Source organism: Anoplopoma fimbria, chromosome 11 (genome assembly GCF_027596085.1).
Source record: "Anoplopoma fimbria isolate UVic2021 breed Golden Eagle Sablefish chromosome 11, Afim_UVic_2022, whole genome shotgun sequence".
In the NCBI taxonomy this organism is placed as follows: Eukaryota; Metazoa; Chordata; class Actinopteri; order Perciformes; family Anoplopomatidae; genus Anoplopoma; species Anoplopoma fimbria.
In genome coordinates, this window is record NC_072459.1 from 4281704 (window position 1) to 4307871 (window position 26168).

Consider the following 26168-nt stretch of genomic DNA (forward strand, 5'->3'; position numbering starts at 1 on the left):
TATCTGCAAACGTAATCGGGGAGAAACTACCATTCCCTCCAAACATAATTGAGACTGCAGCTTAGTTATATGGAAACATTATTTTGTCAGAGACAGGGTTTATATATATACTATTACCAGACTCCATGAGAAGTAAACAGTGCTTTTACTTACATGTAGGCAAGAAAAACAGAAAATAACCAAAATAAATACTTGAGTTGAAGAGTTTTGCCTTTTATTTCGATGATCACAACAAAAATACTGTCACAGAAAGAGCTGAAGTTCAACAAACGGTAAACCTTTTTCAGAGTTATAGCATCTCTTTAAATATAGCTGTTATTTTTTCTTCTCAGTTACAGTACATGTATTCAGTAAACCTGCCACGATGAGCTCCTGTCAACAATAAGGAGGAACAGATCGCAGAATAATTGACGGGCTGATTTCAATATTCATTTGACATTTTGCTGCAACCTCATGTTGAGAGCTGGTTTTAACGGGAAAGCCGGCGGATCATTCAGAGCAGGAGTGAATATTTTAGTGATGTCATCAATGTGGGTCTGGTGTGGCTTAATGACAGGAGGGCGTTGTAACAGTCGCTGGTTAATGACTTGGTTGATGGATTAATTCTGGTTGTCTGTTGATGAATTCATAAGTCATGTATGCGGTAAAGAAACTTGTCTTTTGTATATATTCTTTTCTTTAAAGAAATGGCACTTGTTGTCAGAATGGCCCAACCCAAATCCCATCATTATATGAAACCATTTATATGAGTATATTCTAATGAGTTGTATATTCTCCTATATTGGTTTTGTCAATGGATACATTGCTCAATAAACTTGTTATTTAAACATTTTTATGTTTCTCTAGCCATTTTAAAAACAGCACTGTCTCTGTATGGCACTCTCAGTCCCACTTGAAGTCTTGCCCCACAGTTTCAAAGAATTTGATATTAAATGGCCTATAAAACTCCTGCAGCTGCTCTATGACCTCCTCTTCGATCTGTACGTGAGTCCTGCCCTTGGATTTGCCGAGGCAGCGCGGCTGGCTGCTGCTCTCCGGCTTCTTCAGACAGGGGAAGCCTTTGGTTCGATTAAAGTAGAAGTGCTTGTCCGTGATTATTCGTTTCAGTCCTAAAAAGTCCTGAACGCGGCCCATTTCCCCTGCCGGGTCCGTGATCAGCCGCTCCCCGCTCACAAAGTGCATCTGTGACAGGCGGAAGTACTGCAGCCAGTTCTCCAGGTGCAGGATGTACATCCCGATCCGTATGGCGTTCCAGGAGGTGTCCACCAGACCCAGACTTCTGTTCTTAAAGGCCAGCTCTTCAAACGTGGGGATGTCGGGCTTCTTGGACAGAGTCTGTGTGTAGTCGGAGATGGCTCTTGTGACTGGGTTACGCACCACTACGATCAGCTTGGTCTCATGGGACATGCTGGAGATGCGTCTGGGTGCCTCTCTGGTGACAAAGTAGCTGGGCGTCTTCTCCAATGTGATCTGGCTGTCTAGTGTTCGAGGCATTAGTCCCCTTGAGAGAGAAAGGAAAAAATAAAACACACATGGATGAGTCAGCAAGAGTTGATATTTTCTGTCCGAGAGCATTTCCACCAGGCTTTTCTGTCGCAATGTCAAAGCACAACAAATATCAAATTCAAAACATCCACGTGTTCTGATGAATGCACATTTACTATGCATTGGATTGTGAAATATTCAGCGTCAGAGCAGAAATACAACGATAAAAAGAGGACAAAAATGCAACGAATCAGTCAACATCTTGGTATTACGGAAAACTTTAGAGGGCAAACTGGTGAAATATGTTGTTCAGAGCTAGAAGAAGTTTTCACATCTGTTCTTCGGAAGGAGGGACGGACAAATCGCAAAAGTATTTTCAGCAACATTTACGTCAATGAGAAAAATATTCTGATTGACACCTGTCATTATGGTATCTGTGTTGTTGGATAACTTAATTAAATAAGAAGAAAGAAGCAGGAAAGGGAAATGGCTTGGTCCTGTTTACGTTTGTTACCAAACACAAAGATAAGAACAAACGGCAGAACACTTGGAAGTACCAAGGAATAAAACATTTGTAAAATACAACTGTTGAATTAAGAAATGGTAATGTTTGCGTTAAAAACTAATTCTTAGGATTTTTTGAACTGTTGCCAAAGTTACATTTATTGTCAAATATGTCAAACTGAGGTGTGTTGGGACCATTTCCACTATTTCACCGTTGTTTTTTGTGGCAGTCAGTGTGGTTTTGTTCCTTCTTAAATGAATAACTATCTCTTTTGTATTTTCTTTTTTTTAAATCTACAAAATTGTCTGCACAAAAGCTTTCATCTCTGCCTCAAAAGCACCAAATGAAGCCCACTATCGAGGTGTCATCCCTGTACTTATAAAGTGGTTGCTTTGGATTCAGGGCTCTGGCTCGGCAGGCGTTGGTGTAAAATGTGTAAAATCGTAGTATACCTGACATTAGAAAATATAGTTTTATGATTTAAATACTTTAGATTTAGCCAACTGTATGTATGAAGTATCATATCACACATCCACAGAGTATCGAATAACTGCAGACAAAACCCAAATAAACACAATGTGAATATGTATTTGTTAGATTTGTTGACAGGACAGCTTGTACAATGAAAACATGCATCATAATTATCATCATCATGCTGCCAAGATAATGGCTTTGCAAACTACAGGCAAGTGTTTCTATTTGTCACATTTATCATGTGGGTTTTCCTTCCCGGTGTAATATGTCAATCTGCTTTGGCACTTTGGTTCAATAAAACTTGATGAATGAGCATCTGATGTTGGCTGTTGAGACAACGAATGCCTCGACCACAATTCATCCACACTTGGTACCCGGTTTCCTGTTAAGGATTGAACAAAGGACGGTGCTGTGGCGTCAGCACAACAACTCTGCAGTTTGGAGATAATAATGTTATTTAACGTTTATGATTACAGAGGATATAGTACTTGAATTTCACAGCGTGTGACTCCTTTGTTGGATAACAGGTACATTTCTGCGTAGTCCTGCTCATCAAATACCACACTTTCTTTATGATTACTGGGGGAGGGCTTCGATTAAAAGCTAACCTTTCTCAAAGCTTTCTCTCTGAAGCTAGAGGTGGCCATAGGTTACCTCTAAAGTCTTGGAAATATTGATCCATTTAGTTTTATTTATGAATCCTGAGTTGTTGGCTCGGGTGCCTCAGGGCCACGGGGCAACTATTAATCTTTTATGAGAACAGCACCTTTTCAAGCAAACAGCTTTGCTACACACACACACACACATACACATAACAAAAAAACTTGCAGCCATTTTCCAGGAGCTGCAGAATCTTTGGCTGTGTGAGGAAACAGTCTTCGTTATCTGGCTTGTCAATTCCAAACATTTTCACCATGCTCAGAGATGAAGATTGTATAGATGAGAGGACCCTGAACGCACCGGTTCAAGACTGCAACTTGTCATACCACAAAACTGTGCTGACAATGTGAACACAGTTAGTTCTGCTTAAAATAATGTATATACAGCTGCATAGGGTTGTTAGCTATACAACCCTGTATGGAACTGTTCTGTCTACAAAAATACACATAGCTTGAGGATAATGGGAAAAAGGTGTTCATAAAAAGCCAACGATGTAACGTCAGGAGGATTTCACACCGTAATGTTCCACTCACACTGTTTTTTTTTTTTTTTGTTTGGATGCAGAATATAAAATGCAAAGTGATTCTGGCCATCAGAGGAAACTGTAACATTTGATAACCAACCTTGAGTTATTGTTGTAACAGCTGTGAAGTCAGCAAGGTACTATTGGGATCAATTATCATGAAAGTGTCGAGAAGGGTTAATATTAATATATCATTAAGCTGTTATTTTCCCTATGAAGGGGTACCCAAAGGCTTTGACTTGAATGTCAATGGAATTTTTTGAATGAACATACTCAACAGCCGTTTTACATCGGGTGTTATTAACATGAAATTTGGATCTGGATAAGAACAAGTGAAACCGTTTTTCCAATACACAATCACTGGAAAAGGACTGACTGTAAAATGCTGAATGCTGAATGAATTCTTTGAAAGGTCTCAAACCCTGCAGACGGACTCTTTGTATCATCACAGTTTGATCCATTCTTTCCAATAACATTTAGAAAGTTCCGAAGAGTTTGAGATGGAAACATAAAACTGCCAGAGTCAGAGAAAACAAAGTTAAGATTTATATGTTTATGACCCACAGTGAAATATGCAGATTATTGTCAGTGATGGATTAATAAATCCTCACAGAATGTATCCTCTTCTGAGAATATTTTATTTGAAAGAATTCAAAGCAGGGGACCAGTTTTTACCATCTTAGTGATGAATTAATTGTATCTTCAGTTCTCAAACAGTGAGATGAAAACAGAAATATTAACAGAATGTTCTTCTGCTGTGCTTCTTCTGACTCAAATCTCTCCCCGTGGCTCATTAAACTGATACCTAAAGCTCCGTGTCCTCTGAGCTCGGTTGTTTAACTGTGAACAAGGTGCGATCCGATGATCAAAGGATGTTCGTTTTTATTTTTATTAAATTCAAGGCTATTCAGAAGGGATGCTTTTCATGTCAGTGGGAGCAGCCTGGATAATAACTTACAAGTCGCCTGTGTTGGACTGATGTTAATGAGCAACACTACGGGGGGGGGGGGGGGGGACACCTGTTAAATCTACAAACATTTATTTGAAATAGAATTTTGTAGTTGGGGCTCATATTCAATTATGTGGTTATCAGAAATTCATAACACACACATGGGCCAGCCCTGCCCTGGTTTTAGTGCTGCATTATTAACCTTTAATGGACATATGTAATAAAAACACAAAACAGAATGCAAATTACGTGCAGACTTTTTTAATTTGTATTAACATTATTTTTAATAAATGACTTTCTTTGCTCACTTAAACACACCTGGCAGCAGCAGCAGCCTCATTAATGTGTATGCTCGTTATTCAGGCCAGGAGGAGAACATGTGATTCCTGAGGCAGGTGTCTGAACCAGCCGTCAGGATTTTTTTTTCTCCCCATGCCCCCAAGAAATCTGAAAGTAAAAGATAAAATTGAGGATCTTTATGGCAGTGGGTTATTTCACTGAAAGCTGTTCCGTCCTTGCTTGGTAATGATTATTTGCTCTTTTTTTGAAAATCGACATGATTGTAATACCAATGGAATTGCTTCGAGGGTAATCACCAAAGTTTCTGACACTTTAGCATCTTTATCAGTATGCATGTATCAGAGGAAACCAAACTTTAAAACTCTCTTTAATATGAACATCTTGCTCCCTGGGACACACACACACACACACACACACACACACACACACACACACACACACACACACACACACACACACACACACACACACACACACACACACACACACACACACACACACACACCTTGATTAACTGACATTTGAGTGAAGTGCTCTGATTGATTACCACCTTTTCACTCAGAGTCAACGCTAAATTCTTTGGGGGTAATTTACAGTCTTCTTCCCAATCCTTAGTGAAACTTTAAGTCAGGATGCATTACGAGCTTGGCTGTGACATTTTAATCACTCTGGGAAAATGAACTCAGGTGTGGGAGATCAGCTCGATATTGTAAATGAGAGCCGTTCCTGGTCAAATGAGAGGACTTGGTTGAAGGCTAATTTGTTCTGGATGTTTCAGCATTGCATACGATGCTGTTAATGTCTCTAAACATTGCCCTTCTGTGACACTGACTTTTAATTTATTACAGATTTTACGACTAAAAAAAGGGCTCATTTTGTCAAGACACTACACATCATTTACACAACTACACACAAATAGCTGAACACCTTCGAGCTATTGCAAAATGAAACGTCTCATTATTTCTCACCACATTTTAAAATCCGTCAATATATCCATGCAATTCCAAAGGGTGCTTTTTGCTCTTAAAATCAGAACAGGACATATGCTAAATAGAATATAATACATTTCAGTAACATAGTTTTGATAACAGGCCGATAACTGCTATGTTGGCTTCCATTGTTGTTGTTAAAAGGTTCACCTGTGGTCTTTTTATAGTGCTAACTTCCTGATGACAAGTCAACAATCAAGCAATGAGGTTTTTGGCCATGTGGAACATGTGTTTCCATTCAAAACGCCACTCCTATGGACCAAGTGGCCGTGTTTAGAAATGGCAAACAAGTGACTTTATGTCAGGTTTCTACGTATTGTGTAGAGAACTGTGTGCAGTATGTTGCAATAATGTTGAACATGTAGGAGGGGGAAGAAAAAGCCTGGACAAAGGAATCCTCTGGAAGAATCTCCAGTCAAGATCTAAGTAATGATCCGTGTAGGTTGTTATCACAATGCCTCTCATTTATAGATGCCTTTACTACAAGAGTGGACAAATATAAGCGTTTTAATGTCATAAGATTAAAAGCTTCTTTTATACAAAGGATATTGTCAGTAACTCTGTGTCTTATCACAACATGAGCCAGTTTCAACCTGTCAATGGTCAAACCTAACAGGTAAATTATCCATCAGTGGAAAGACAAAAAAAAAATAGCAGAGTTGATTAATAATGGGGACATTGAAACACGCCATGCAGATAAAGGTGGGGCAGTTGTGGTCCAGAATAAAACCTCTTACATAAAAAAAAAAATGGAATGAAATTATGTGACAGAGATGTGTATATTTCTTTACACTACTTTAAAGTTTGGTGATGTAATCAAGATTGAAGGACAGAATCCTCCAAGGGGAGGCGTATTGGATGATATGGGAGGAATGAAGAGACATCTTTTGCTTGTTTTTGTAATTTGTGTGGTTTTCTTGGTTTTTCATGGTTTAGTATTAGACAATTTTCTTACTTTTAATAAAGTTATAAAAAAAGTTGTACTTTAACCATAAAATGTATTAACCTGTTTTTCTCTTTTAACTGTACTTTTCACTATTCCTATAAGGCAGATAGGGTCAACAGTGGAAACATGCGGTCCCTGCCGCTCATAATGAGCTGTGGTCTCCGTACTGTAGCGGCCCTGAAGCAGCCTGCTGGCTAGCCCGCTGAACAATTTATCCCTTGAGCGGTGAAGGCTGGAGGTCTGGAGTTCACTCTTACTTCCCTCTGGACGCTGCTATATCATTATGGAGGAATAAGCTACAAATATGGATTATTTCTTTATATATAAGTACCAAGGCCTCCCCATTAAACCCGTTCTCCTGCAGCATGCAGTTTCACTGGGAGAACCTGCGACTTAATATCTTTAAATTTTGAGTTATTTCGCACATTTTTGAGTTATTTCACAAATTTTTGAGTTATTTCACTAAGGCTTAGACTTCTCATAGGGACCTAAAGTTTTGGTCATTCATCCGTGGTGTTCAACATAAAGAACATTGTATATTTTGTATGTGCTGAACCAGTCGGGATTAGCACTTTATTACTGCTGTCAAGACTGCAGAATGTCAGAGACAAAGGCATCGACAGCAGAGTCCACTACTGAGGTTGGCACTAAAGTAAATCAAACAGTGTCCAAACTAGAAACGGTTCATCCTTTAGGGAGTATGAATATACTCAGTAACATTCATGGCAACCTTGCCTTACTTCCAGAAACTAGAAGCTGTTTTTCATCCACGTCTGTTGAAATGTCATAGTTTTTTTCCAATTATATAATATTTATAAACTGTCCTAATTAGAATATAAATTCTTGCACAGGTCACAGTGCCATTTGATCACTAAAATCGAATCAGTTCATCCTTGAGTCAAAGTGGACGTTTCTGCCAACTTTGAAGCAATTCTCTCAAAGTGACTGAGTGACTGAGACACTGAGTTCATGAGAACGGGACAGGCGAGAGGTAACAGTGACTTTGACCTTTGAAATTTTACAACCAACACCGAATTCCATCCAAGCGTTCCTGAGACAGCATGTTCACGAGACTGGACCGGACAGACCGCCATCCCGTAAACACAATGCCTCCAGCTACGGCTAGCATGGGGGCATAGGAATGTCATTTTTGCTGTAAACAGTAAGGGGTCAGCAAATATAATAGGATTTTTTTTCAGGGGGCACTAACAACAAATCAAAGATGTAAGGGCAATCAGCAGAAGCAAAGAAAACCTCCCACGGTTTCACATAATAAATGACAGATGACCCTACTCACACACCATGGCAACAAAAGCAAATAGCAAGAACTAACTGAACTTCAATCCAGTTAACAGCAGAACAAACAAGCAATGAGAACGGACCAAGACCAAAACCTCACAAACTCACAATCTAAGCTAAGACCGGACAAGCTTTGGTGCAGGGCTGTTGTGTCACAGACAGCAGACTGTAAAGATCCAGCGCCTGTATGTAACACTGCATATATACATTATGAATAAAAAGCTCCTTCACCTACAGAATATTCATAAAACGATGGACTTTCAGCTCCAGACAAGTGTGTCTTGCTTAACAACTTAAAGTTCTGAAAGAGCAAAGCCGGTTCATCAGGGATGCGGACCATCACAACGAGTAAAGGTCAGCTTTGAATCATCTCCTTGAGAACGATCAATGGACTCAGAATTTATTACTGTCATTTCACTGTGGTTTGAACTTAAAACAGAATGTTGCATATTGTCAGTTCAAGACAAGTTCTCAGTAAATGTTTGCAGCCCGATCTCCATGGATTATTTTATGTCCATTAACTATGTGTGGCGTGCAACAGAGATACTGTTCCTACTCAATCATAGTAGTAATAGTTGGGCCGCTCTTTCATATTTTTATATTGTTTGACTTTATATCTATAAATATTGGAAGCTAACCAGTGCTGAGTGCACATCATCTCCCTCATCCCTTGTAATTGATCAGACTATTACTAATAATATAACAGTTGAAAGAGTTGGAGGATTTCAAGCAAACACTGATGTGATTGTGATTTTACTTTAAACCATTAGTCTCATTGTGAAGTGTTTCTGCAGAGACACAGAGATTTAGAGAATGGCCTTTCCTTCCCTCTGGAACAGCAAATGTTTATCATTAACGAGGACCAATAATGAACCCTGCCCATTGAACAATATGCAGCCTCGCAGGCTGGCCATAGAGGGGTCCAAATCAAAGTATCCATTACATGTGCTGTTTGTTTGGTCTCTGGAGCAATTTAACAACAAAACAGTTACGCAGTAAATTAGAGGACAAAGTCTCCTGGGCTCTGGTTGCCTGTGTGTTATCACAATAAGTAGCATACGCAGTAATGATGGTCACGCTTCTTATCCATCCATAAACAGCTTTGGTTTGGAAACACAAGGGTGAAATTGTATTGAAGAAATAGATAAAAACTTGTATCAGAGGTCTGCAAAGTCAAATAATATCCAACACACATTTTAAATAGCTTGTTTTATTATCTTCAGAGTGAATAAGAGCTACACAAAAACATGCAAAAACAGTGCTATCAATGGTAACAAAAGGAAACATGAAATTAATGCTGAACACACAAGAACATACTGTGTAAAGACACAGTTGAACTTGTATACTATTTTGGTCTAGTTAGTGGAAAATGAAATGAGTCGCACACTGTCCTGAGAGCCTGTCATAGCAGCTTTAGGGTAATTGCTTTTTTGGAAACATTTGTATGTCTTCAATTAAAGCTTTTGTTTTGTTTTTTTGCTCATATGATTGAATATTATTTTTTTTAAAGTTTGCAATCTTCCTGTCCATACTTTTAGAAGTTGACTTGGTGATATTGCATTTTCTCACAAACCATTTGTCCTGAAATGTCCTGAAAAGGTAACACCACACACAGACTTGCTTCCCTGCCGTCCAAATCCATTAGCCGTTGGTATGACTCATGGAGACGGTGCAGAGAAAATGTTCGTACGCTGGCTGATTCTCATAATGTCTGTGCAACTGCACTTCCTAAAAATGGCATCTTCCTCTTTTCTTGATCTAGCATAGATCCAGTCTCCGCTATAGGGAGCTGCTCCATTATTAAAGTATCACTCACTTAGATTACAGCTGTGATGACATCTGATCATTAATCACCAACAACAGAGGCCTGCCGCCTTGAGAGTCTATTAAGAGTTAACAAAGAGCAGTCCAGACAAAACGGCAATCCTGTGGCCAATTCAGCTGGTGAGGAACAGAGGTGAATAACAATCCAGCGCTGTGAGAATCAAACATCTATTTTTCTAATTTAATAGAAGACAAATTGGTTGAAAATAGCAGACTGACTGAGCCAGATCTCTGGCATTAGAGAATCCCTGGCCCATCCTCAGCCACATAATAGAATCAAAACATATTCAGAGCAGGACAATACGGTCCGGCGATGATGTATTTGACCTCGACCAAAACCTATTTAATTGCTGTCATCTCAACACTAGGCTCTTGTTTTCGTTGAAGTTACAATTATTCATGGTTTGGTCTGCAGAGGGAAATGACTGACACTTGCTCTCCTTGAACAATAACACGCCGAATTGAGCTGAGCTACGAGCTGTCACATTAACATGTGGCATGGGGAAGTATCCACGGACAATGAAATGAAAACGGGAAAGCTCTGAAATCCTAAACTGCACATTCTCAGATGAGGATTACTGTTTATTTTGTGTATTTTTGGATGCATTTACAGCTGTTCTTCTGCTGATTGTAGATTTTTGCAACGCTGTATTGTCATCTATGTTGCAGCTAAAACATTTTTTTTTCTAATCTTATAATAAATCACCCTTCATAATGATAACATTGTGTCATTGTGAATGTCTAAATAGAAAGAGTCTGCCGGCCCTCTTTCCTATCACCTATTTGTGCAGTTTAACAGCAGCACCTTAACTCACATGAATGGACATCTCTTGAATTTCCATCAACACTGGAGCTTTTAGAAGTTCTTTCTGGGTTTACACTACAGCTTCTCACAATACGAGTCAAGGATATGTATGAATAAAGAGCGTGTCCACACACCTTTAGTAGTTTTACTCTTCAGTTAGATGGTGGGAAAGAACACAAGGAGACAGAAAAGGGGAGACACAGGAGGGAAAGCTCAGATTTGATCCCCGGTCAGGAGGGAGTGATGCACCGGGTTCACAGAGGGGGTAAAGTTAACAAGCCAGAAAACTCTAAGACGAGCTAAGATGAGCTAAGGATCGCTGACTGCTGGATATTTTAGATCGCAATGTTTCCAGAATGATAATAAGTTTGATGGTATCATTTGTTCCAGGGACTACAACAGCACATTCTGTTACCAGACACTAAAACAGTATATCAGCAATGACTTCATCAACAACCATATATCCTAAAACCGAAGAAAAAGGTTTTGCAGGATATTTTCTCCAGACAAAGTATAATAATCAATACCTCCATGATGTTTACTGGCAACATTTCTCTCCAGTCCAGAAAGTGTTGAGTTTTTGTGAGTTACAGCGAGGTGTTTGGGTCAGATGAGAGTTGGATGATAGGAGCATAGGGCTTATTGACACTAACCTGACCTAACAAACTGACCATCTGAGAAGTCCTCATTGGAAAGAGCAGGTGATTAGATGAACTATCTGTCAATCAAACTCTTTCCAAATCCAGTCAGGGGAATAGTGAAAACATCTTTTCCATCGGGAAAAGCCTTGAGTGTCTTCTTTCAGTATAGAAATAGTCTCCAGATCTGATTGAACTGATGCTATTGCAGCTTCTACACTAACCTCTCCGGAGTACCATTGTTTACTAGGGTTTACTTATTCATTAAAAGCACTTGGTAAGGTTTAGGAAAAAAAAAATGTGGTTTGATTTAGAATAAGTCTGTAAATTAGGTATGTTTGTAACTGACTTCAGTTAAGTACATAAGTTACCTAAAAAGAATTAAGATAAAATAAGTCAAAGTTAACTTCACAGGACACGAACAGATGTCTCCTGGGTCAAAGTCCAGTGTTTGTTATGTCCTGTCCAACTTCCAGTCCCACCACCCCCTGTGGACTTTCTCCACATTTAAACTATATCACTCTGACCGTCTAATAATAATGCAGATGATGCAGGTTTACATTGGAGTTAGTTGAAAGCCTGATGTGTCGCGCAGACGCTTAAAAGTGCCTTAATGCAATTCATCTTGAATGGAGCATGATTGTGGATTTCATGGCAACCCATCCAATAGTTGTCAATACATTTAAATCAAAAACATAAATGAGAATCTTATTGTATGTAAAATAATAAACAAAATGTTTGTACTTTATGGATTGTATCTCTCAGATCTTTGACTTAACACTGTGATTTACTCAACTAAATGTGGCCCCAGAATCATACCAGTGTAACGGTATTAGTGGTGCTTGAGGCAAAGTCAAGCAATCACTTAAGTTATTGAAGATGATTCGATCTTCTGAGCACCATGAATGTCATTTCATGGCAATGCTACGATAGTTATCTGTAACAAAATGGTGGACTGACAAACTGACCGATGTGGCTAATAAGAAAGTAGTGCAAACTGTGAAAATGTATTTTATTGTATATCATTATACCACACATCACAGCCAGATTAGCACTATGGGTTGTTTGATTTCATACACTAGAGCTTTACCATGTGATAGACTGAAAATGTATTCATAATCACTAAATTATTCTATTAAAGGAATAAAAGCACAATGTCTCTGCATTTCAGATGGCTCTCATCTGGGAAACATCTCAGAAAGAGTTGTTTTTTAATTAATGTTAACCACTACATGTCTCTGAGCTGCACTGCAATGAAGACAGCTCATTAATAATGCAGAGTTACACCTCACGATGCCTCGCTGTATAATGGGCAGTTTTCTGTGTTAAATGAGAACCATCTAACTTTCTGTCCTCATCAACCTTTCTGATGATACTGTTCCAGAGCTCCCTGCCTCCCCGAGCCAATTAATGTGGACCTGGAGAATATTTGTTGCTGCAGCTAGCCTCTCATACAATTTCAACCCTTCTCAGGGAATCCACTGGAAGTGCTTCTGACTCCTGTGAAATCAATAGAGCCGAGATGCCCTTTTAAGTCTTGATGGTGTATAGTGACATGTTTTTGTTTGATCTTTCTGATTCTGTGGAGGATGGAAAAGTGGAGAGAGAAGTGCGAGGAAACTGGTGGCAGTGAATCGTCGGTTTTATCAGCTCCTGTACGGCGATGTGAAAACCCTCACATGAAATAAATGAGGCCATGTGTGTGTTCTGTTCGGGAGGCACAGTAATGAACACTGCACCATTTTTCTTCGGAGCCTAAATGATCCGTCACAAGCTTAATGTATCAGGACAGGCTGGAACTGACCAGAGTTAATTTGGTGTCACATGTTTTTTTGCTTCTGATCCAACAGATATTGAGCTAATAAGAATAACTTAAACTAAAAACAAAGTGTTTTGAAAGGCGCTTCAGAAAAGAGTATGTTATGTTTGATATACAATGAAAAAAACACAAATCACATGGAAAGGTGAATGATGTCAGCACTGGACAGCGCCCATGCTGCTTCAATTAATAACAATGCAATACATCCAAAATGTGACAACAACAAGTGCATTTATTCCATATGCATAATCAGACAACTGTGCATTAGTAATAGTGTTACAGATTAAATGCATTTGCCTTTAAATTGTGCACAAGCTTGTAAAACGAACAAGCATCAGAATTTTTGTGATTATATTTCTTTTGGACACAAAAATAACTTGTAGGCCAAATTCCTACTGTGCCTTGTTTATAATGTTAACGATTAAATGTATTTTACAACGTCGGGAATAAAATAAATAATATCTACAGTGCAGCCACAACCACAACTGCATTAACCTAATGCCTGTCAACTTTTATACCCACACTCTTGATTAGAAAACCATTTTATTCCTACAGTTTATTCATATGTCCTGCCTAAATTGTTTTTATCTTTCTTAGATTTCTTTCGTTCTTTCTGTTACTTGTTTCGTATTTCCTCGCAGGACTTTCTATTTTCAGCTTTCTATTTTATGGATCAACTGGAGCCAGGCTTCTTGTCTCATTTATTTATGTTTTTACAATGATTGAAGGTGTAATAGTCTCGGTGTTTGTGATTTGTTTGCTTGGTTGGTTGATTGGTTGATTGGTTGGTTGGTTGGTTGTTGGTTGATTGGTTGATTGGTTGGTTGATTGGTTGGTTGGTTGGTTGGTTGGTTGGTTGGTTGGTTGATTGGTTGGTTGATTGGTTGGTTGGTTGGTTGGTTGGTTGGGTATTCAGATGTTTCTCTGTATAGACAAAAGGTCTGTGGATCGAAGATTTAAAAAACTGAAACCCGATGAAATGAAAAATGAAAACAGAAAAGAATATGTAATTTCCGCCCCATTGATAGACAGATAGAAAGGCAAATTGAAAACTTGAGCACAAAAAAGAGCAACACATGTAGAATGTACAAAAACATTGTTATTTGCTTTAGAGAAGAATGTGACAGTTAATCAAAATGGAAAAATATTTTACGTGACTTGCTGCCAACAACCCAAACATTCTGACAAATAATCACTGAGGGCCAGTCAAACGCAATGAGCACCACTCAGTCACTCGTCAAGTTGAATAACAGCTGAATTAAAGCAGCCCTCTGTGTCCATGATACTGTTTAAGTATCTTGAGTATATGAACTGTCAGTTTGTGACAACTGTGCAATATTCCAGCTCTGTAATTGTGGCATCATAACAGCGTGGGACTCCGATTTATCTTCGCTTGGGTTTAGAGTGACATAGAAAAATAACAAAATCAAACTTCAAGAAAGCCCAAACCTCTGGGCATAAACAGTTCCTGATGCATCATTAAGCTGCATTTAGATGGCAGATTCATGTAAAGGAAGGTTTCTGGTGCAGTGAGTGGAGTAATGGTTGGTGTCGGGCCATGTCGGTCTGATCTGATCTGTTGGAGAAATAGAAAAACGCAACATGATTGTTTCTTTCTGCATTCTGTAGTCCGCCGTGTTTAACTGGTGTTTGTTTAACTTCTGTTGCTGCAGGTGCTTGTTAATAAAGAAACGCCTTCAATTAGGTCCAACTGACTCCATTACACCGTGTCTACATTCTGCCTTCTTTGTGCACGTGAAAATCAATCAACACTTTCACCCCGTCATGTGTTGAAGCATCCATCGAGGTTTTTAACAAGCTTTCCACCTCGTTCTGTTAAGTGTGACAAAAAGCGACGCCTTTTGTTTGTGAATCTGAATCTATTTCATTTGTGAAATACACACAACAATAAAGACTTACTGTCTTTAAAGTAGCCCCTAACGAAGTATTACCTCAGTATTTGAAAAGCTCCTTCCTGTGTATAAAAAAAAGCATCCCAGTGTTAACTATAATACATGGGAAATTAAGATTGAAATCAGGAATTGCAATTAAAAAGAGACCTTAATAAACATGCAAATTATGAAATGTTTTTTTATTTTCAAACCAGGGGAGTTTGAAGTGCTTTTGTAGCTTAAATTAACACATGTTTGTAATCTTATAGCCTCTGGTTTATTAGTTTGAAGATGAAAAGGAGTGATTCTCTTTTGAGGACTATGGAGCAGCTTTCCAGATAACCTTATTGTACAGCCAGTCTCTGTGTGGAAGTGTTGTGGAGTATCTTGCATCTGCATGGCTAAACTGCATTCATACTGGCATTACATAAACTGCATTGTTATTTCATTATTTAAATGTATTATCACTCTGGAATTAACTGTCTGACGGAACATGACCGCCTATGAAGTTAAGGTTAATTTCTATCTGTAACTCACAAATGTAAAATAGTAAACAATTTGTTTGTACTTTATGGATTGTATCTCTCAGATCTGCAGCACTTTGACTTAACACTGTGATTTACTCAACTAAATGAGGCCCCAGAATCATACTAGTGTAACGATATTAGTAACAGCCCACTGATGTGTGTCTGTTTTGGGTTAAAGGGTTCTTCTATTAAAAGGGCACACCTTGACAAAATGTCTTCATGGCCTTTTGTCGAATATTAAAGTACAATTACCACCTTGTGGTTCCATTCTTCTGACAATCAGCCATGTTGTAATTTACATCCATGTCTGTCCAAAATATCATCTCTTCATCATTTTATCCTATTATACATTTATGTGAAATTGTCATAATTAGCATATGTATTTTTGAGTTATGGCCAAAAACGTGTTTTGTGAGGTCACAGTGGTCATCAAAATCTAATCAATTTATCCTTGAGTCGCAGTGAACATTTGTGCCAAATATGGAGCAATTCACTCAAAGTGCACCAGAGGTATCGCATTTGCGAGAATGGAACGGATTGAGGTCACGGTGACCTTTGATCTCTAAAATCTGTATGGTTCATCTTGGGTGTAGGTGGACAAATTTGACAAAAAAAGAATTGTCCTCCCTGAATGTAACCTGAACTCCAGCACTGCCCTGGTGCCTCCTTTCTTTACATCGACTATTAACGCATTAGGCAGCTTCTTATTCACATATTTTTCTCAACGTCATATCGCAGCGTTAAGCAATTGTCTATTTTTCCAAAAAGTTACCAAGGAAAGAAATGGGTCATTTCTCTTTAAACAAGTGTTTCTTAAGTAGAGTGTAGTCTGGATCAATTACTGATGCCTCCGTCTTAAAACAAATCCCAGAGGAATGTGACGGCGACCTTTATTCCCCTCCTCCTCGTTGTGTCTGTCAACACGTCCTTCGTCCCAAAACACATTTACCTCGACCTTTGACCACCAAAATCAAATCAGGTCAACCTTGAGTTCAGGTGGATGTTTGTACTAATCTTTAAAAAATACCCTCATTCCCATAATGAAAAATTGCCTTCACGAGAATGGACCCATCTGAACAAACGAAACCATAATACCTCCGCTCACGGATGCTGTTGGTACAGCTGGTATTTCTACGTATGCACCAAACAGGGGCCTACCATTTTGGCAAGTGTTAAAAAACTGAGGACTGCGTGCAAGTCTAATGAGATCTGAGCAAACTGTCAGCTGAGACACGGTGTGCAGGTCCTCGTCTTGAGAACAGACTTCCTCACTCGATCAGTGATCTGTTCCTGCTACACTGTTGGAGCTGCCTGCAGATCTCCGCTCACACACCCACAATGCCACCAATCAAACATAATGCAACACAACACACCAAGTCACTGTGTAATCAGTTTGGTCGTGATCTTACATTTTTTGAATTGAGCAGAAACTTGAACTTTCTGCTTTAGTTTTCAATTTAACACACAGAAAATGAAATAAATCTTGTCTTAAAATTAGATTCAACAGGGCCATCTATACAGACACGTTGTAGAAGAACTGGCGGAGCGAGGTAGAGAGACAGAGGTGGATCTCCTTGTGAGCCCCTTTGCTCTCACCAGCCTGCAAAATAACATGCTGTGCTCGGGCGTAGCCTGTTTGAGGTCTGCTGGTAACCCACGGGCTGCCTGTGTCGTCTGTGATTTTTTTGTGTGTGAACTGATCCTACATCAGTCTCTTGGAGCTGTCTGTTCAGCACCATGGAGCTCTGCTGACAGCAAACATCTGCAGCACTGAGAAAAAAAACAAAAAAACTGTAAAACTGGTGATCTCAGTGGTGGCATGCCTGCTTATGTTTGTGTGTGTCTGTGTGACATCCCCAAGATATGCTGATTAAACGGCAAATTGAATTACAGGCCACTGAGAAACTGCAAAAAAAATGACATGACTTTGCCTTGTACTATAATGGACATTTGGAGTGGGTACATCAGGACGTCATAGGGGTAACTGAAGTGCAAACAGTGCATCTATGCAGACATATACCAAAAGCAAGTGCTATATTTCAGAAGGAATACCATCTTAATAACTCAATCTTTCTTCCATGTGTTGCTCACCTGTACCAGTCCAGTCCTCTGTCATAGTTTCTGTCGAAAAAGTGCGGCTCTGTTCCAAGAGCGCGTACATCTGGATGTATCCGGATGAACTCCAGCACTGCCCTGGTGCCTCCTTTCTTCACACCGACTATCAACGCATTAGGCAGCTTCTTATTCCCATATTTCTGCGCAACAGTCATGTTTTTCCATTTCATGTCGGACAGTATATAGCTTCCAGACGAGGCAGGGGCTTTGCTTGCTCCTGGCCGGGCAGCAGACTCATCCAGAGCCGACCTGACTTCCAGCGATGCGCAATTGTCTAATTTCCCCAGAAGTTTCTTCCCTCCTGCGTTCTTGCTGGGGGAGCATCTCTTCCCCTCGTAACCCTGGTTTGTCATGATTGTGCTGCGGCAAAACAGAATACTGTAGCATAGATATGTGCAGGACAGGGACACAGTGAATATGAAGGCGAATCTGGCGCTGAATCTGTTCGCAGATGAGAGGAGCCTATGTGCCATGTCTCCATGGGTTCAAAGCGCTGCATGGTTTTCCATCAGAGACTTCTTCTTCTTCTTCTTCTTCCTCTCTTGGTCCTGCGGTCGGAGTCTGGCAATAAAACAGGTTGTAAAAGTCAGACAGACTGGCATGTGAGGAGAGGAGGGCAGGCTGCTCCAAGGCATCAGATGCGCGTAAATCGCACTATTCCCTTTTTTTCCCTAGGTTGCTGAACTGTGTGAGAAACTTGGCTGTGGATATTATTACAGCAGCTATAGGACATGAATTGATCTCCTAGGCTTTAAAGAAGTTTTTCTTAAATAGTGTGAAGTTTTGGATCAATCACTGTGTTAAAACGAATCCCAGAGGAGCTTGACGCCCATCTTTATCCTCCTTCTCCCTGTTGTGTGTGTCGAGAGAGAGAAAAGTCCAACACGTCCTGTGTCCCGAAAGCTTGTGAAGCTATATGCACTTATTCTACCGGCTATACATATTTAATAAACTCCCCTGACGTCATGCACATCATCATTATTCTATATGCGTTTTATATTTTAAAGGGACATCCAGTATATTTGAGGTAACATCATATTTGAGACATTTAAAGATGCAACATTTGGCTCCCTGACTAACCAGTAGTTTATGTAAAGAATCATTTCAATTTGAATTGCATCACCCAAGGATATCAGAAATAAAACAAGGATATCAGAAATAAAACAAGGATATCAGAAATAAAACAAGGATATCAGAAATAAAACAAGGATATCAGAAATAAAACAAGGATATCAGAAATAAAACAAGGATATCAGAAATAAAACAAGGATATCAGAAATATTTGTGTTAACTGAGCCTTATGAATTAGAGTTTATACTGTTCAGTGTATTAATAGCATGCCTCCTTTCAGAGTAATCCACCCAAATAACCTTTGAAAGCAGCCACAGTTGTGTAATCAAATTTCTGCTATGTGCAACTCGTTTGCTTTTCACTTGTAACATAATGATTAACCAAGGCTGAGCATTCTCTACATGAGTGTTTTCTTTTAAGCACACCTGGGCATTAGCAGCCTGTGGAAGTCAAGACCACGCTCGATCCTTTGTGTTGCCGTGATGCAAGCTGGATGCAGACCGGAATGCAAAGTTTTCAGGTCTTTCAATGTCATGGTTAAAGTTTGTTTCATTGTGGAGGAATGAATAGCTCATGCAATGTCTGGATAAAGCTGCAATATTCATGCTTTTACGCTTTTAAGTACAAAACATGAATATGAAAAAAATTGTTATTCTGTTAACCTAACCTAAACAGACACACACCATTGAGACATTGTTTGTTGTTTTTAGTGGTGTATAAATACTTTTTTCACCGCAAAATATACAAAGAAGCAGACTTTTTGAGTGCATGTGCCGACAGTCCACAGACTCAGACTATGTGGCTTGCAGTAATGTGCCACACACACAGCTTATACACCTTCAGGGGTTTACAATACACATGTAACTCTGAACAAAAGTCCTGTTTAATTAATTTAAAGCAATTGGGCAGGTTTAAAAGAAAATGTTCGGATCGAGCGTAGCACATGACTCCCCTGCGAAATTTATGTTCTCACCATTGGCATTACATTACAGTTCAACATGGACTTTGGAATATCCTACTCATAACAATATCAAACATAATTCTGAATATTCAACATGTTATTCCCTTAGTGGCAATTATTTTCTTTTAAAAAAACAAAAACAAGTGGATGGTTTTCAGTAAATTTCAAGAGGGTTTACCATTGCAGTATACTATCACATACAATGTGATTTAATTACACTCATTAATCTGAGCGCACATGTGGAGTCCCCCAGGGTTTGACTCTTGGCCTGCTATTATTCAACCTGTACATGCTCCCTCCAATTCAAGTCATATGACAATGACGTTGCTTATCACAGCTACGCAGACGACACGCACATTTACTTAGCTCTTTTACCAAGTGACTACGAACCCTTAGATTCATTATCTCAATGCCTAGAGCAAAATAAAAGATTTATTCAGTTACTCAAGTTGAATAAAAACAAAACAGAAATCAATGCTCTCCCTGTGCCCATTCAGGCTGTATCTCATGAACTGGGCTGCTTTGCCCCTTTTGAAAGACCACAATATGGATTTTATCTTTAAAATATGAGCACAATTTTGCAGATTGCCTCCGTGCTCTGACATATTCTTCACAAGAAAGAAAAGGATCTGAATTGTTTGCAGCTGGTTCTCAGATGTGTTGCCTTGATTGTGGTGCATAGGGAAGCCAAATTTCAAGGCAGAAGTATTGAAAAATGTCTCTTCTGCCAATTGTTGATTTAAAAGAAAAAAAAGCTCAATGTCTTTTTGTATCCAGGGCCAATAAAACAATTGTCTAGCAAGGTGCAAGACCTGTTCTAGCTCAATGTGACCCATTTCACACAGAGAAGGTACTCGCAGTCCTTGTACTTCCCACTTTAATTAAATAATGCTGTTGTGTTTCAACAGATCTTGTTAGTCCTTTCCATTCATGTAGCCGTTGCCTAACTTTTGCTATTTTCCCCATATTCATAACTCTCCTATCAGTTTTCTTTTTAATGACTTGTTCATGTTAATTACACGGAATATAGCATGGTCTTGCAACCGTGCCTGCAGTAACTTCTGCAGTGTTACTTTCATGTCTGGATCAACTGGACTTTTGTGTTTTCACTGCACAGAATATTGTACCTAACATGTTTTGCACTCATTCATACTCACAGGTTTGTTGGACAAGAAGGCTGCATAACATAGTTGTCTACTGCTCTCACACACACACACACACACACACACACACACACACACACACACACACACACACACACACACACACACACACACACACACACACACACACACACACACACACACACCAGTGTTTATCGTGTTTCTTGAAGTTGGAAAGTCTTTAGCTGCAAATAAATATCTAATCTTGGTGTTACCTCAAAATCGTTGTACCATTAAAACTGTGACAGCATCAGTGTAGAATAACGCTGACTTTAGCTAAACATCGGAGCTGTTGCTTTCATGACAGTCCAGCTGCAACTCATCTTCCTCTATGTGGCTTACAGTAATAAGCCATATGCTTACTCGGCTACCTACTGGCTAGTGCAATACAGGCTTTGAACAAGAGAACTAATTGTTAAAGTAAGTTATAAAATAAAATATGCAGCTTATATTTAATAGGTTACCCATGCTTGAATCTGTCTTTTTTTCATATAGTTTGGAATTCACTTGCTGTGGTTGTGTGCTGAACCTCCTTTGAAGCACCATAACAACAACAACAATGATGGGAAGCAGTTAAAAGCAAAGGAGTTCAGAGCATATTGTGTGGCGGTATACATCTACTTCAAGGCAAAGAGTTCTTCAAAAGGGTAAAGCACAAAAGTGAAAGAAGTTGGTTTTTATTAAAGATTATATTGAAAAGTGTGCTTATGCTATATAGCTAAAAGGGAAAACTAAAGAGATGCAAAGAGAAACAGAAGAAGAGGAGAGGCTCTTGCCAAGTTCTTATTCTTCATTATTTCAGTAGAGCTGCACTCAGTGCTCATTTTGACAATAAAACAGCAGCAATATCGTTGCAGTAACAAGACAAAATCTACAATGAAAATGAGACTGTTTTCATCCATCCATCCATCCATCCATCCATCTTCCGCTCATCCAGTTAAGGGTCGCGGGGGTGCTGGAGCCGATCCCAGCTGTCAATGGGCGAAGGCAGGGTACACCCTGGACAGGTCGCCAGACTATCACAGGGATAGAGACAAACAACCACTCACACCTACGGGCAATTTCAGAGTCATCAATTAACCTAAGCTGCATGTCTTTGGACTGTGGGAGGAAGCCGGAGAACCCGGAGAGAACCCACGCTGACACGGGGAGAACATGCAAACTCCACACAGAAGGTTGTCTGGCCCGGGAATTGAACCCGGGCCCCTCTTGCTGTGAGGCGACAGTGCTAACCACTACACCACCGTGCAGCCCAAAAAAATGTGGAAACGCTTCACGAATTTGCGTGTCATCCTTTCGCAGGGGCCATGCTAATCTTCTCTGTATCGTTTCCAATTTATTATATGTGTTGCCTTAGCAAGCACGACTGTTTTCATAAACAGGAAAAATGTCAAGGTTTGGTATCTGTTATTATCACCTTTCTTGCTCATTAACTTTTGTCTATTGCAAATTAAAGAAAGGTGTAAAGCAGTTTTATGGTGCATTAACTAACAGTAGGGTTAAGTATCCCTTTGGAAGAACATTCGGAGGTGCTTTGTGAATAATGTCACATAATAAGTAAAGATTCACTTTTAGCTCCCTGGGGTTTACCTCCACGGTGCTGCACTGTACTCCAGGAAGGAAACAAGTGGCAGTTTTTTTTTTTACACTAATAAAGCTTCTTCATGTTTTTATGAAGTCATCCGTGATGCTTGGGCTGGCAACCTGACGGCATCAATTCACCTGCGACTCATGTTTAATGATGTTAGAAAATGTAACCAGCTCCAAAGAGTTTGATAATGTACAGCAACATGGTCCACTGGGTGTTTTTTTAGTCATTGCAGAGCTTCACCTTGCTGCTCCGCCAATCACCACCGTATTGCTGGGCCCGCTGGATGGGAAGGGAGGCACGGGAGAACCAGAACCAGGACTCTGCATGGAGGAATGTCAGACTGCCAAACTCTACACAAAATGAAAGTTCCTTGGAGTAGCTTTGACCTGATTTTTTTCGTTCTTGGCTCCTGCCGTGTAGCTTTCCTTGATCATGAAATATGATCAGCCATCATGTGGTTTATATGTGTCAATTAAGGTCAAGCTGAAATATTACACAAAAATGTTCAGCCTCAAACCATTTTACAATTCTAAGAGACAGTGAGACACTTGAAACTGCAGAAACTGCATTTAAAACAGCTCCAGCTCCTTCTCACTTTACTGTCTTGATGTGCCACTCTAAAACTGTACGTTGGAGATCGGCCTGGGCTGCAAGGACACTCTTTGTCGCTGGTGTGAATCAATATGGAGTTAAATTCAGGGACACGATGTCACATCGATGCCCAATGTCTGATTTTGAAAATCTTTTTGCTTTGTCATCTGCCTGCAAACATGGGTGAGTAGTTCACAGTTTTTTCATTTTCATTTTCTTCCAAAGCAATAGAATTCATTTGTGTGTAATGGTTAAAGAACTACAAATTGACAATGGATCTTGTTCAGTGACTCTGTGCTTTAACAATAACCTCACATAATGACTTCACTGCTGTAGCAATTCTAAAGCGTCACTCCTCACTCCACACTCTCAGAGAAACATGCCCCTTATCCAGCAAAAAGTCTCTCACCTACTTATAGTCTGCTCACATTGACAGCAGGTACTGAGAGGGCCTTTCCAAAGCTTTTCCTGGAACACTTATACGTGTATAACACTGCACTTGTCTGCCCTCACATCCCTCACAATGTGAGAGATGCACTCCTTCCCTCTGAACTAGAGTTGCTACAATACCACTATTGGAAATGCTTCCGATACAGCCTTGAATGTTGGATTGGGTACACGGATCTATGCACCGATATTACATCATTTATCAGCTCATTGACTCTACACAGGAAGAAAAAAAAAAACATGAATCACTCACTACCCATCCATACATTCTGCCTGATCAGCACTGCACATGTACAAGCTAGTACTGCACTGGTGAAACTCTTTCATAGACCTTTTTTTCCCTGATAATGCTTCATTGTGAACAACAAGTTTGTGTTAAAATTTGCAGGACGACGGCTAGTTAACGTTAGCTGTTAGCAGCCGGCGGGCAGCACAGTCATGCTTGACTAAGAGACATAAACATGAGAAATTGAACCCATTTCATTTCCTGTTGCAATGCAAGGAACTCATAAAAGAAAGACGCGTTATTAGATCTCTGAATTGGTGCCAATCCGCTAGTATTCTACATGTATTTGATTGTAATATGTGTACTTTAATAATATAATTGTTTTAACTGATTAAAAATAATGATTCAATCAGCTGGATGTAAGTTGGTTGAAGCTGGGGGCTTATGACTTCTGTGTCTGAATTAACGCAATGTTTCAAATAAACACACACACGCACACGCACACACACACACACACACACACACACACACACACACGCTTACTTAAGTATTAATGATAGGAAACACTGAAATTATTTGTGCACTGTTTGCCACTAAACCTCAGGAATAAGGACCACTGTATGCTTGCCGCCGTCTCCATGCAGCAGAGAGAACTTTGATGAAGATGAACTCTGAAGGTCTTTTGTATTCTGTGGAAATGGATGCAATTCCTTTGAGTAATAGAGCAGAATGTTATAAAATTCTTGTTTGACGTGTGCAGGTTTCCCGGAAATTGCTCCTAAATTACAAACTTCTGCTATGTGTGATAGTTTGTCATGCAGCAAGTTTTCAGAAGAGGTTTGTTGGGCAGCATCCTGACTTTCATGCTGTGTCTTTCTGTTCACACATATCCTGCATCACAGGACTTGGAAACTTAAATCTCTGCAAATACCGAAGTTAATCAAGTCAAATTAATATTCCATCAACCATGCAATCACACCTTCAAAAAAACCTTGTTTTGTTGACCACTTGCTGCTCGATGCCAATTAACCTCTCCTAGTATCTATTTGCTGCTATAAATGCTGCTAAACTGCCAGCTGTGCCTGAGCTGAAGCTCATTTTTCCAGCAGAGAATATTATCCCCAGGGGATTCAAATAATCTTTCCCTTTTAAGTTGATACAAACCACTGAGAATAAGCAACCTTGCCAAGCTTTGTGCACAGTGGCGCATCGGAGCGCCCTGTGGTAATGAAACACCTTCCCTTTGTTCTTGTCGTCGTCCTATAATGCCAAGGATATCAGGATATCTCGCTTTTTCATTAAGTTTCTTCCTAGTCAGAGATTATAGGCTCACCGTATCAGTATGATATCAGCACTTGACAGTATTAAGTAATTCTACCCACTCTATGTGGAAAAACCTGACATTACATGACTAAACTACGTGGCACACCGCAGGCTGCAGTTTTGTAGATAAATTTAAAAGAGATGCCAGCTTACGGACAAAAAAGTTTGACAGCAATGATGAGTTTCAGAATTGGTTTTGCCGTACAATGAGTCCTCTTTATTTATGACAAACTCCCACTCACTGTTTCCTACTGAGTCACATCTGTCTGGTGGCAAAGCAGATCGAGAGTCAACGTGACTCTGTATCTACACAAAGATCAACCTAAAAAAAAAGAAAATTTGAGTTAGTCATTAAATCAAAATATACTACAAGTGCTGTAAAAGCCAAATGGTTAGTCAAAAGAAAATCTAGAGAGTCTGCAGAACCAGTTAGGAGATGATTGTTCAGAGAGAAGAGTGGGGAACAAGCACAACCCTGGGAGGTAAATGTTTTTCTGCTTTGAGACTGCACTAATGTGTTCTTTGAGAACAAACATAAGCAGCCTGGATGCTTATTCCCCTCCACAGAACACAATGTTACACACCACTTCATCATAAATGTCCAGGCAGTGATACATTTGGCTGCTGTGAATCAGTCCAGTGAGATCATCTTATTGCTGCTTCTTTGCCTGCCGTCAGTCGCTCCTGGACATTTCAAGGAACCGAACTGGACCCAAAGACTGACATAAGAAAGACTTGGAGGGCAATACAACCAAGCAGTTTTCACAACACCACCTCCTTTGCAACAGCCATTATACTGGGACATCAAATTCATTTCAGAGTGACATTTTCAGGTTAATTTTCTGTATGTAGGTGTTTTAAGGACAGAAACACACAAACATTGTATCAGTTAATTAAAACAGTGCTAGAGCTTTCTCTGCTTGTAAGGATGGATGTAAAAATATAATGTTCAAATATAATGAATCACACTATGTTCAAAAAAATATAATGTTCAAGTCTGTCTTACAACAATATATACAGGCCCATATGTAGACAATGACGGGGG

General features: G+C 39.6%; 1 protein-coding gene and 1 non-coding gene across 2 annotated transcripts; both read right to left on the reverse strand.

The window, feature by feature from the left end:
• Positions 1-882: 882 nt before the first annotated feature.
• hs3st2 (heparan sulfate (glucosamine) 3-O-sulfotransferase 2) lies at positions 883-18297 on the reverse strand. The gene is made up of 2 exons (XM_054606807.1): positions 17727-18297; positions 883-1501 (listed from the first exon to the last, which is right to left on the reverse strand). The coding sequence occupies exons 1-2, from the start codon at positions 18221-18223 to the stop codon at positions 883-885; spliced, it is 1116 nt and encodes a 371-aa protein (XP_054462782.1). The 5' UTR covers positions 18224-18297.
• Positions 18298-22201: 3904 nt separating this feature from the next.
• On the reverse strand, positions 22202-22309 carry LOC129099187 (U6 spliceosomal RNA). Its single transcript, XR_008531637.1, has one exon. It is a non-coding gene; the product is annotated as a U6 spliceosomal RNA (small nuclear RNA).
• Positions 22310-26168: the final 3859 nt, after the last annotated feature.